This window comes from Odontesthes bonariensis, chromosome 5 (genome assembly GCF_027942865.1).
Source record: "Odontesthes bonariensis isolate fOdoBon6 chromosome 5, fOdoBon6.hap1, whole genome shotgun sequence".
Taxonomy (NCBI): domain Eukaryota; kingdom Metazoa; phylum Chordata; class Actinopteri; order Atheriniformes; family Atherinopsidae; genus Odontesthes; species Odontesthes bonariensis.
The window spans coordinates 26,309,893-26,322,742 of record NC_134510.1 but is presented as its reverse complement, the minus strand read 5'-3'; the positions used below and the strand labels follow the sequence as shown (position 1 = coordinate 26,322,742).

The 12,850-nt window shown below is 40.7% G+C and overlaps 2 protein-coding genes across 2 annotated transcripts; both read right to left on the bottom strand.

Annotated features, from left to right (window-relative positions):
* Positions 1-94: 94 nt before the first annotated feature.
* Positions 95-4,203, bottom strand: ing4 (inhibitor of growth family, member 4). The gene is made up of 8 exons (XM_075465784.1): positions 4,145-4,203; positions 3,668-3,739; positions 2,770-2,936; positions 2,566-2,680; positions 2,350-2,461; positions 2,111-2,255; positions 580-641; positions 95-469 (listed from the first exon to the last, which is right to left on the bottom strand). Exons 1-8 carry the CDS (start codon positions 4,179-4,181, stop codon positions 430-432), a joined length of 750 nt encoding a protein of 249 aa, XP_075321899.1. The 5' UTR covers positions 4,182-4,203; the 3' UTR covers positions 95-429.
* Positions 4,204-4,643: 440 nt separating this feature from the next.
* nop2 (NOP2 nucleolar protein homolog (yeast)) lies at positions 4,644-12,706 on the bottom strand. The gene is made up of 16 exons (XM_075465780.1): positions 12,605-12,706; positions 11,810-11,935; positions 11,633-11,675; positions 11,484-11,548; positions 10,947-11,269; positions 10,262-10,481; positions 9,968-10,167; positions 9,078-9,167; positions 8,212-8,299; positions 7,955-8,095; positions 7,683-7,822; positions 7,499-7,588; positions 7,271-7,393; positions 5,661-5,758; positions 5,425-5,561; positions 4,644-5,345 (listed from the first exon to the last, which is right to left on the bottom strand). Exons 2-16 carry the CDS (start codon positions 11,913-11,915, stop codon positions 4,927-4,929), a joined length of 2,283 nt encoding a protein of 760 aa, XP_075321895.1. The 5' UTR covers positions 11,916-11,935; positions 12,605-12,706; the 3' UTR covers positions 4,644-4,926.
* Between the last annotated feature and the right edge of the window lie 144 nt (positions 12,707-12,850).

Below are 12,850 nucleotides of genomic sequence, written 5' to 3'. Positions count from 1 at the left end.
GGCCAGTTTTGAGTGAAAATACTTTCAATTTTATGGTTGTACATGTACATACAGTATATAGTTTTATGGAAACTTCAATTATTAAACAATTGGGGGCAGTTGTAGTGTTTATTATTCACTTGGACATCAAAATGTAAAAAAATAAGTCACAATAAGAGCACCAAGGGTAACTTAAAAAAAAGAAAGAAAAAAAACTAAATTAATGTTATCCATTAAAAAAATAAAATAATCAAACCTTAAATAAATTTGTAACCACTTGGCTCCTTCACACCCACTGCATCAGACCAAGGCAAGGACATAAACCAGAGAAAAGCACCGAATGTTAAGAAAAAGATGAGAAACAAAAGGTTCTAGTCACTAGTGAAGAAATATTCTTCTCATCGTCCATCAGGTCGGTGTCCACGTTTTGTTCCAGAACAACCAGGTGTTTTACTTCCTCTTTCTGTCCTGAGAGCACCGTGGGCAGTACCTGCATAGCATGAATAAGAAGAGGGAATTAAAGGTAACTGGCAACAATTCACACCTTCACTGTACATGCTGATATGTCCCGAATTTCCCCGTCGCTTTGGACTTTCTCACCATTTGCCTCGTGGTTTGGTTGTTAGGCCCACACATGCAAAATGGAACCACTCGATGGAGCACTGGAAAAAAAGACAAAAGCACGTAAAAGTACCGCTAAGTGTTGTGCAAATGGAGCACTTAGCCCAGACAAAACCAGGCTTTTCAAAACAGATAATCCAAAACTATCCGCTCAGAGAGCCTTCACATATTGTACGCTTCGTGTGGCGCCTGATAAATCACACTCAATAGTCACAATATTACAGATAAAAGGAAAAAAAAAACACACACACTTTTACTTCAATGTAGCTTTAAAAAAGTCTATTTTACATAGTTTTATCAAGTGGCTTATTTGTATCTGCAGTGAAAATGATGTTAGTTCCAAATGAGCTTCTGTAACTTTCTCCTTTACTTTTTCATACAATCTTTCTTTTCTACAAAAGCTTCTTTGTCGGCAGTAAATAAACCCTAAAAATCTCATATTTGTTGGCCAAAATAACGAATTTAGGAGTTCTGTTTCCTGTGATCCTTTAAATTTGCTTTGATTTTACACTAAACCTTGCTTCATTTAATAGTTACGAGTCTGTTAATATGCAGATTGGTGCCGTCTCTGAAGGAGGAAAAAGTGATTCGCAGAGTCGCCTGCAGTGCATTATATCAAAATGTGTCTGCTAATAACGTGCTGGTAGAAACCTTATTGATCCCATGAGCAGAATTATTTTGTCACAAGTATCAGTGCAATAGGGGGAAAAACATTAATATGTACGTATAATTATTCTGATTTAAATTAGCAACAAGTAATGAAGAAAACTAGGAGTACATCCACAGATTTCTGTGTAAAACATCCAAATGATGCAATGTAAATACAGATGGTGCAAAAAGATGGCAGCAAGAGTTTATTTATTCACAGATGTGAAGTGCAATGCTGTGTCCAGATGTTACACAGTGGAGGGATGTTGGAGAATGACCTCCTCTGTCCCTGCAGTGCGTTATGGGGTGGGACGTTTTGTTTAGCGACTTGTTTTCCTCATCGATTAAAATGTCGACAAGTTCCATCCAATTACTTTTCCAGCTTTTTTTTATTTGTTTGTGTTGAGCCTGCCGGCGTCTCAGGCACTTCTGTTTCTCCCTCAGCAGGCGGCAGCACATTAGACGACACTTGCTCGATGAGCATTGTTGATGGGATTGGTACCTTTGGTTTACATCTATTATTACATCATTGTTCTGAATCTGTGCTTTTGAGACTAATCGGCACACCGTGGAAATGATCGGCCATGGCGTTGACTGCTTATTTCACCCACGTCCTCAAATGCAGGAAAAAATAAATGCATGGATGTGTTTACAAAGCTAAGACCCGAGGCTCCCTGTGAACATGTGAGCAGGTGCACTCACATGCTGAAACAGGTCAGAATGGGTTAATATTTGTCTCTTTCAATAAATGCAGTAAGCTTTTCTGCTGAAATAAAAACACAAATGACACTCAGCACGAAAGCGAAGACGACTGTCGTGATCTCTGACCGAGACTGAAAGATGGCCAGAAAGTGAAACTCACATCAGTGTTGTCGCAGCCGATCATCTCGCCATAAGACACCTGATGACACAGGCAGTAGGTGGGCTCATTGGGGTCCACCGGCATGTCCAGGACATCAGATGGGTGCACGTTCCCGAAGTTGGAGGCAGGGCTGTTGAATTCCCCTCTGATGATAGAGAGAAATATCGTCAACGGGAATTGGGAGAATGACAATAACACTAAAAACAATTCACATGATCATCACAAATAACACAACGTACGGTTGAAGGAGTTTGACTTTCTTCTGTGCACTCTTGGGACTGCCATCTTCATCTGAACTCTTCACTTTAGACCTTGTTTTCGCCGCTTTCTTTTCTTTTTGTCTGGAGTCTCCTGCAATCCCGAAAAAAACAACAAAGTACGCCACTCAGTACAGATTCTTGGAAACCGACAAGGTCGTCATCACAAAGCTGAGAGTAAATGGAGCGTACACACACCTTTCTTCCCCTTACTCGAGGTGGAATCATAGTCTGTGCTCTCAATCTGCTTTTCTTTCAGGTCCGCCTCAAACCGAGCCAGGTCTGTGTCGAGACGTCTGATGTGTTTGTCGACCTGCGAAACAAAAACAGTTTTACACGTTTTATCGATTAAACTGACAACAGATGTCTACAACATAATGTATTTATTCTGAAGGTACCAACCATTTCATACGTCTGCATGGCCAGTTGCACCTTATCATCTCCGAACTCCTTGCATTTACTGTAGGATTGCTGAATCTGCCTCAGTATGGACAGCTTTTGCTCGGAGGAAAGAGTGCGGGCGTTCGCTGTGTATTCTTTAGCCAGAGAGTCAATCTGTCCTTTCAAATCTGCAAAAATAAAAATAAAACAAAGAAATATTTGAACAGTCCTGTTACTATAATCATATTTCCAAAGGATACAATAAGACTGACACTGACTAGGTCAACATTCCCTAAAATCATCACAGCCCATCATTGTAAATTATTGAAAGGATTTAACTTGTATTACATTAGGAGTAAAATATACTATCCAACGAACCTGTGCTGCACAAACCTTTTGGCTAAGAGCTAAAACATGACATTTCCCTATCTGTGATTCCCAATCACAGGCTATGTACTTAAACCTGCACTATTAAGGTTTTGTTTTGTGATCTAAATAAGTAAAGATATCCAAGGGTTCATAAGAAAAAGGCAAAAACAGACCAGAAAATACACAATTATTTTGTATGACGAATGTTTATAATTTCATGATGTATTCATTCTTCTTTGGCCCCTTAATGGGTCCAATTACCAAGTGCTGAATCTTTTAAACAGACCTCTTTAGTTAGTTTTAAAAGTTTAAAACTATCTAAAGCCCATAATGACACGATTACCCTCCAGTTTAATCATGCTGGGGTTCTTTTAAGTAATTTGCTTACCTTTGAGAATGTGAATGCTATCAAACTGTGCTTTTGCAGCAATAATACAAAGTGCTATAATCTCAAAGATCCTTTTTATCCTAACATGACAGGTCTTGATTAGAGGTTGGTCTGTGTCTTCACACTGATACACATGCAAATTTTAGAGTCCAGTAATCTCACCCTCTGTGCGTTGATCGAGATCCCTCATTAAATTGAAGTTCCTCTGCAACTCGAAGGGAAGGTTTTCTATGCCTGGTGTGGCGGAAGGGATTGGTTGTCAGGGAAATCATCACGAAACAGTGAAATGAAAACGCAACCACAGAGGCCAACTCAATCTTGTATGCAAATTCATACTCTGAACTACCGCAATTCAACAAGTGACATATAGACAGCTGACTTGTGTGTTAAGCGAATCTGAAGCATGCCAGCACGAGTATTACAGTATGTAGCAGCATCCTTTCTTAGTGCTTGGTGAGATGCTATATTCCAGCAATTAGACCGAGCCTAAACCCGCTAACCGTTAGAGAACGGTTAACGCACTCTGTTCCGTGTTGAGAGCCGACCAGGAGCAACAGTTCGTAAGGAAAAACTAAATATGCAATAGCAATTTGAGGTAAAATATGTTCCAGCGATCCTGAAGCTGGAAAAACAACTTACTGTCCAAATAATGCTCCAAATACATCCCCGCCGCCATCTTGGAAAATGTAAACAACACAGCTTCCGTTTGGAAATGGATTAATCTGATTGGCTGTTTGACTTTCCAGGACAAACTCTACTCCAAACTGCTAAATATTTCAGGCGATCATCTCCCGGTTTACATACATGCAATCAATACTAGTAAGCACTACAAAGCTATTCGCCAAAACACTATGTCTGTATATCGGTATGCTGCAGCTGCACACTCGAATAATCAATTGGTTACGACTTAAAACAGCAACATCGACTTTTAATCATCTAAAACAGTAGCTGTTTCTCATCTACATTATGACGTTATGACATTAAGTTCACTTCTGTGCAAATTTCACTCTTTTGGATGCTTAAATGAGTCTAAATGGTCTAAAATTCAATTAGAGAATCGATTATTTAGGTGATGAAAACATTTAGACAAGTACAACATGGTACAAATTAATGACATATCAAACAAGTGATGGGAAAAAATCTTTTAAAACATTTATTATCTTATGGAGGGTGTCCTCACTTGCAATTATCTAACAAAGATAATGAATATTCTGTAATACAAATAAAAAAAAAGAAAAGATGTGTTTCTCCTCCATCAGTACAGCCATGTTACAGTCACATTTGACACAAACTGCTCTGAAAAGCCAACAGAACAAACCGACTTAAACCCTTTAGATGGACAGAAATGGAGTTTCAATAAAACTCTACAAAGTTCTTATGTAAAAGTGGAACATTTTTACACACCGTCCACTTGTCACTCTTTATTTGTTTTTGCCCAACATGTGCTTCAACTTGTTGAATTTATTCTTTCCCATTCTGTTCTTCTCATTCATGGATACTTTTCTCTTCTTGACTTGCTTTTTCTCAAATCTGCTTCCATCTTTTTTGTCAGCTTTGGACGCTTTACTCTCGTCGGCTTTCCCCACCACGGGCTTCTTGGTCTCTGCACCCTTCACAGTCTCTCCATCCATCTTGGCGATCTTTGCTTTCTTTGGCCCAGTGTGCGAGTTCTTTTTTCCTGTTGCCTTCATGTTCGCCGACTTCAAAGCTGCTGTTCCGTTTTGCTTTAAGCCGCCAGCCTTTGTCGGGGCCGTCTTCAGCGTCTTGGCGCTTTTGGATGGTTTCGCTTTTGGAGAGTCTGTAGCTACTGTAGCTTCAGGAGCCTCTGTTTTCTCTTCTTCTACAGTGGTAACAAACACAGAGGGTTACGTTCATTATAAACAGGGTATATCATCACAATCAAAGCTGGCAATAGTTACCTTTTCCTGCAGGTGCAGCTGGAACTACATTGGAGAACTTTTTGAACTTGGCCACAAAAAATCCATCCATGTTGTGGGAATGAGGGTAAAATCGCCGTGTGAGTCGCAGAGAAGGATGGAATCTAAATTCTTTGAAACTAAAAGAAAAGAAAATATGTTTGTGGTAAATGATCACAGAACTTGCCACTCAGTTACTCCAAAACTTACTGACATGAAACACTGGACACTTTATTTACCTCGTGAAGCCTTCCTTGCCAAAGTCGTGTCCTGTGGGAACTAATTTGACATTCCTTTTCTTCAAAGCGTAGTTCACCACCCACTCATTCTCCTCCACCTAATGGAAAATGTAATTTGATTACTATCCAAGCTGAATCGATCACCTAGTGGTAATCATCTTTAAACAATTAGTTATGGTTCAAAGATTCAGCAGAAATAACCTCTTGCAGGTGTTTTGCGTAACTGAAATGTAGGACCGCGCTTCCGTGTGAAAGGACTTATTCTGGATTTTTAAAGCCGATTCAAATGTGGGCTTTCAACTTTTTGAGCCACTCATTGGTGTGGTGACCATTTTCCTTTTTAAAACATCCACTTATCATTCAACTCTGTGGCAGATGTCCTTACAGACACAATTTGATATGAGGCACAATTAAAAGATTATTCAATGACAGCCTACTCTGTTGTTGAAGCAGCAAAGCCGTTCTAAACATCAACATTTTCACCCCCATGCCTCAGTTTAAATGGGGTTTATCTGTAATTAAAATCGTCTGCTTTTACTGGTGCTGAACATTTCTTCAGATGCTTTCACGTTGGATGAGGTATGCCGTGGGAGTGGCACAGAGCAGAGGGTGCATACGCAAACGGCGTCCAAATTCGGTCACAGCTGCGAGTCGACCGAAAACATATCCAGGAAGGAGACAGTTTTTTCAGCGGGATACAGGACGCATCTGTCAAGCTGTTTCCTCGTGAGGAGGAGGAGACGAGCAGCAATTTAGAGAATGTAGGTTCACGATATCCTCAGGGAAAGACAGGAGTTTAGGCTCGTTCAGGAGCTTCACACCTGTGCAATGACCGCTTCCAGGTGCATTTAAAGCTAAGTATAGGGAGCATTTTGACACTCTGTTGGGGAGAATCGTACCACAAAATTTAGAACCAACTTTAGGCAGCCAATCACTCCACAGAACATTTGGCCATTTGTTTGAGATCTGTCAGATTCCCTCCAATATGATGCGCTGCAGCCAAGTTGAACATGTTTTAACTTCAGAATAGAGCTCAAGGATGACTCCCACTACCTCCGCTGCACAGGGCCAGACGCAGTGCACAGCTGTTGCTGACACAGAGACGAGACGGGACGGGACGGGACGGGACAGGACAGGACAGGGTTTCTAATGCTTTTGGAGATTTTAATTCTCAGACCACTGTGTGTTTGCTTGTGTGCCCAATAGAAATTGGGTTGACCCTAACCCTGTATGCATACGTAGTTGAACGGCAACAGCTATGTGAGATATCTGGCAGATTCTGGTGGTTTTAGAGTTATTTTGATCTCGATGACATCACACAACTCAACCGCAAAGAGAATTTCTTTGGTATCTAGGTTCAGCTGTCACTCCTTATGGAAGTTTTAATAATCTGGATGGATTTGAAGGTGTGATGAGTGTAGGTGTTTACTTCCTTTTAGCATTTAACTGATGTTTTTTCAAACACCTGAAGCATAAAACGACTAAATCCTCGATTTTATGTGCAACTGGTACACTACCTGTATTAGCCGCCACTTTTCCAGAGTATCAAGTGCCTTCCTGATCAACATGACTATGAACACACACTAAACCAATTCTGGATTAACACTTACCATTATTGAACACGTGCAGTAGACCAGATATCCTCCAGAAGGGGACTCAGCGTTCACAGAGTCGATGGCAGACAGGATCAGCTCCTTCTGCAGGTGAGCAGCGCGCTGGATATCTGCCTCGTCCTATCAGGAAATGGAATGTTAGAGGAAGAAATGTATCGTCGCATAATCATAACCAAACTCAGATATCTGTAAGAATGTACACACAGACAGTGAATGTTATTGTACCTTACTGGTCTTCACAGCTGGATCTTTAGCAATGACTCCTGTGCCTGAGCACGGTGCATCAAGCAGCACTCTATCAAATCCGCCCATTACCTTCAGCAACAATTTAAACAGGTTAGTACACATGAATCTGACATAAATCCAAACCAAACACGTAGTGCACATCAATACTCCACATGCACATTACCTTTGGGAACTGCCTGCCATCATAATTGCTGACCACAGTGTTGGTGACCCCCAGACGGTGAATATTTCCAACCACACTCTTCAATCTGTCAGCGTTGGCATCATTAGCGACGATCACTCCTGTGTTTCTCATCAACTGAGCTGCGGGAGGAAACATTCACATTCGGCCCTTAATTTTCAAACTTATTTAAAGTAGACATTTACCACACAGATGACAGTTTGTCACACCTCAGTTATACACATCAAACAAAGAGCAAAGGCAGCACATCTTACCTAAATAGGTGGTCTTTCCCCCCGGAGCCGAGCTCATGTCCAACACCAACTCGCCCTCTTGTGGAGAGAGCGCCATGACTGGCAGGAAGCTGGAGGCCCCCTGCAGCATGTAATGACCAGCCAAATACTCTGGGGTAGCGCCTGTTTCGACAGAAGTGAAGAATTACAGTTAAAGCTCTTTTGGCTGCAGTCAGTCTCTGATATTCTCCAGTGAACATCCTCAATGGCTCAAATCAGAATGCTGAAATGAATCTTACCGACTGGTACCGAGGAGTCGAAGATAACCAAACCAACTTTAGACCATTTCCCCAGTGGATCAAGGTTCACTCCTCTGTTAATCAAAGCCTGAACAAGGAAAAACACAAAATAAAGAACAAGTTCAAAATGTGAGCACTTTAGTACCAAACAAGAGATTGGACTTCATAAGTTCTTTGTTTAACACACGTCTGTGTTTTTCTCAACAATCTTTCTTCTGATCATCTTTGAACTCGGCAGGTGTGTTTCTGGGGCATTAAGGATGAGCATTGCCAACACCGACGTCATCTAAATAAGGATCTTGCATGCTGTGGCTAAAAGATATTCCAGAGTAGCTCTCTGCCAAAAACTGCCAATTGTCCACATACGGAGCTGTTAGGGAACATTTACAAATTACAGCTGTGCCTCCTACTCCCCAATAAATTCTCAACCTGTGACAAACTCGAAGTGGAAAGTGGGGGAAATGGCAAAATAAAAAACCATTAAGGCTCTCATCATATGTGACGACACCCAGGATGGTTATGTCATAGCAGATGAGTCAGAAACAGCCTGTATTAACATTAAGTTAACGTCTGTGGCTCATTTAATGCATTTTGTTTTCGTTAAGAGTCTGATAAACTTTCACAACTTATCAACAACTAAAAAGAGACTTTCGCACCTTCTATATGCAGATAATAACCTGGGTTTCCAGAACAGACACTGCATTGTGTAATCGCCGTTTAAATTCTGATCACAAAACAATACTGTTACGATTTCAAATGACGTCCTAAACTAGTTAACCCACAAAGAAGTCATGTCTGCTTCTCATTGTGCATTTAAATATTATTATTGGACTTTTAATTCCACAACTCCCTGTCAGAGTAGTTACCTGCGCCAGGTCCCGCCTTCTGGTTTTCAGTGTGTTGGTGCGAATAGTGACAGGTCTCTGGATTTCATTGGCTTCAAGGAAGTCGACCAGCTGTTGACAAGAAAGACAATGAAGTCATCTTTAAAACGTCCTACTTTTTTTTTTGGCACATTCAACCATTAAGGCAAGTACACACGAACACGGGTATTTATTTTTTTCCTCCTTCATTCCTAAGGAAAAAGAAAAAAAGAATCACGTCCAGACGACTATCTACAAAAACTGTGGTAACAACACAAGTACTTTAGTAACAGCCAACTGTATTGTTTTAACTGATTGCTAAAACCACTTTTAACCACACAAAGGTGTTCGCTGTCACACATCATCTCCTCTCCTCCTATCGCCTGCTAAATAGTTCAGTTAGCAACTTATCTGAGAGCGACGACAGATGATCTCATCAGTTTTCTTCCCCCGAAAGTGCCGGCAAAGCAGCTCAATACAGCAACTTTATTCTTAAAGACGGTCCAACAAATAGACGTCCAATCGAGTCTTCTCAAAAACCGAGGACGTTGGCCAGTTCGTGTTGGATTAATTAGCAGTAAACCGTCTCACCTGCTGAGTAACTGTACATGTGCAAACATGTAAAATCAAGCTAGATCTTGATGGCGTCTCCGTTTGCCACATCAACAAAGAGTCATTCGGCACATATTTTGATGCGTAAACCTTACAGTTTACACAGTAAGTTAAACTCTTAACCCTGGAAGTTGTTTTGCTAAAAAAAAAAAAAAAGCTCAGTTTCAGTTCCCCAAACTTTGTTTACATGTAAAAGACAGACGCAAACATAACATAACAAAGAACCCGTGCTCGTGTGTTCTGGGGCCTTAGTCTACCGATTAAAAAGAAAAGAAAAACACCTCTGAAAGTGGGAAGAGGTCCATTAATTTCTCAATGAGGAAGTCGTTGTAGCTGTAATAGGTACAGAGATCTTTCCTCAGAAGAGAGAGGTACTCTATTCGGTCTTTGCCTTCCTCCCTTTTTGCTGAGAAATTACAAAGGACGTCGATGTTGTCCTTTATTCTTTGGTGGATTGTCTTCAGGTCTAGAGACAGGAGACCTAAAAAAAAAATAAACAAAAGAGAATAAAGATTTAGCTTTCTGAACAACAACTGATTTTGCTGCAGTAAAAGAGAAGCAATGAGTTCACTCACCCTCGTTCTCACGTTCCTCTGCACCAGGCAGCCTGAATTTGTCCCCCTCATCTGTGTTGGTTTGAACTGTGTCATCCTCATCCATGTCAGCATCTGATTCCTGTTCATCTTCATCATCATCGTCGTCATCTTCCTCCTCCTCCTCATCTTCGTCACTCCCCAGATCCAACGTTTCTTTCTGCTTTTTCGCTTTTTTTGCAGCACGTTCAATGGGAAGAAGCTGAATGTGGAAAAAAACACAACAAATGGAGTTGCAGTTGTACGGCGAAACTGGAGGAACTTTTCAAACAAAACAAAAAAATGAATACGCAAACTTGCACTGAGGAAACCCTGTAAGTTTCTTTGGATTTTCAGTGCACATCAAAGGCCTGTGAACTTACAGAGCCTCTCCTGAATTGCCTGAAATGTATCGTGACAGAGCCAGGCTTCGCTCTCCTGTGCTTGTCTGTGTCAATTATGAAAAAAATACTTGCACATAACCAGGGATGGAGACACACCAAACAGAGAACGAGCACCTGCCCCACACTCTAATTACAGTGACTGCCTTAAAGGGTCAGGAGCTAGAACTGTGAGTTTTCTTCTTTTTTTTTTATCATAAAAAAGGTTGTTTTAACATTAAAGTATTTAAATCTAATCAAGTGCACCTGCTAAATAAATAAGAAGTCAGCTGAACCATTTTACATACATCCTCTCCATCACTGTCCCCTTCCTCCGCTTCAGCTCCACTGCCATCATCTAGTGTACCGTAGTCATCAACCATTTCTTCATCATCATCATCCGCTTCATCATCATCGCCCTCCTCCTCATCCAGTTTTTTCACTTCTACTTTTGCGCTCTTCTTTTCTTGGTCTTTTCCTCCTTTCTTAACAGGCTGCTGCTGCTGCTCCTCCTCCTCCTCATCATCCTCATCCTCCCAGTGCTCCTCACTGTCATCCTCACTTTCAGGTTCACCAATTTCACGCTTCCTCTTTGCTGGTTTCAGCCATTTGCTGTTTTCATCAGTGAATCCTTTACGAAAAAAAAGAGAAACAATGCATCAAAATGTTTAGTTTTCTGAAACTGATCTTAAAGAGGTAGAAAAACATGAAAAAATGCAAAAACAATTAACAGCTTCCAAACAAGTTAACATGTAGGGAATCAGACAGTCCATTACAGATGTCAGGTGGTAATTAAACAGTAATAAGAACATGTGCTGCACACCGTCTGAGACGGATGTGGATACCTTTCTTTGGCTGCTCCTCAGCAACAACTTTAGACTTCTGCGTATTCTGAACTCTCTTTGCAGCTCTGAAAATGACAAAAAAAATATGAATGAACAACTTTCAATCAGTGTAGAGGTATTTAATGTCATGCCATCAGTTTACATCTTACCTTTTCCTGCCTCGACTTGACAGACGTTTTGTCTCTGCTTCCTCTGCAAAGGGAAAAATTTAGTTCTTTTTTTTTTTTTTTTTTTTTTTAATGAACAAGCCACAGCCAGCGTGACTTAATAAAACTGATTAATTCAGCGCTACAAGATATTCAGAAAAGCTGGCAAAGGGTTCTTACCATCAGTTAAAAACTTAGCCAACTCGACCTCTGCTCCCTTCTGCTTTCTGGATTTCTTACCAGGCCCTCTCTTCACTTTAGTGGTGGGATCCAACTTCCGACCCATGACTATGAGCTACACACAGTCTGAAAAACAGGAGGCAGCAAGGTTGTGAACAATAATGACAAGGTGTAAGAGTGATACTTTTGATGCTCTGACTTTACAGAGTATTACTCTATATTGCTGATATTTTTGACAACATATAGTGCACAGGTTTTCCAACTAAGTCCAGCAGATACAAGACTCCTACTGGGCTATAAGATCTTAAATACACACGTTTAGGTTTTTGGTTTAGGCCTACAAGTCAGTAGGTGGTCTGGGGAGTCAGATTATGACGGACATGTTTAATGACGAATCAAACAGTGAAGCAGAAACACCGTTTGAGAAGAATTGAGACAAATGCACTATTATCTTAAGCAGGGGTAACGTCCTTAGTGTGACGAATAACGGCATTACCCCATAAATACTTAAAAAAAAAAAAAAGTATCCTAAAATTTTACACGTATCTATTTCGTACTTCTACTCGCTAGTTCGTGGCTCCTTAAGGTTGGATATACACATACCAAAATGTAAAAGAATGAGACGACAGCTTTAACAGTTTCTATGAGACAGAGTCGTTGCAAAATAATGATCGTTTACACAGCGTCTGCTACGTGACCGCACGCGGTTGTTAAAAAGTTGAAACTTTAGTGACGATACCTCAGCGAGTCTTCAGCTGTAGGAACAAGGTTAGTACTAATTCTTCCAATACTTACCTATAATCTGATACTTTCTGACACGACTTCAGTTTATACAGTGTTGTAGAATGAATTTCCACACGTGAAATCCCGCACCGCACGTTGCAGGAGTACATCCGGCGCACAAAAGTGACGGAATAGGGTCACATGCGCATGCAGACGCCTGGCCGTTTCAGGCCGTATTTTTTTCAAATAATTAATGTAACTAAAACATAAAGATTAATACTGTTAAAAAATACGTAAGCTATATTTAAAAGTTGTTAC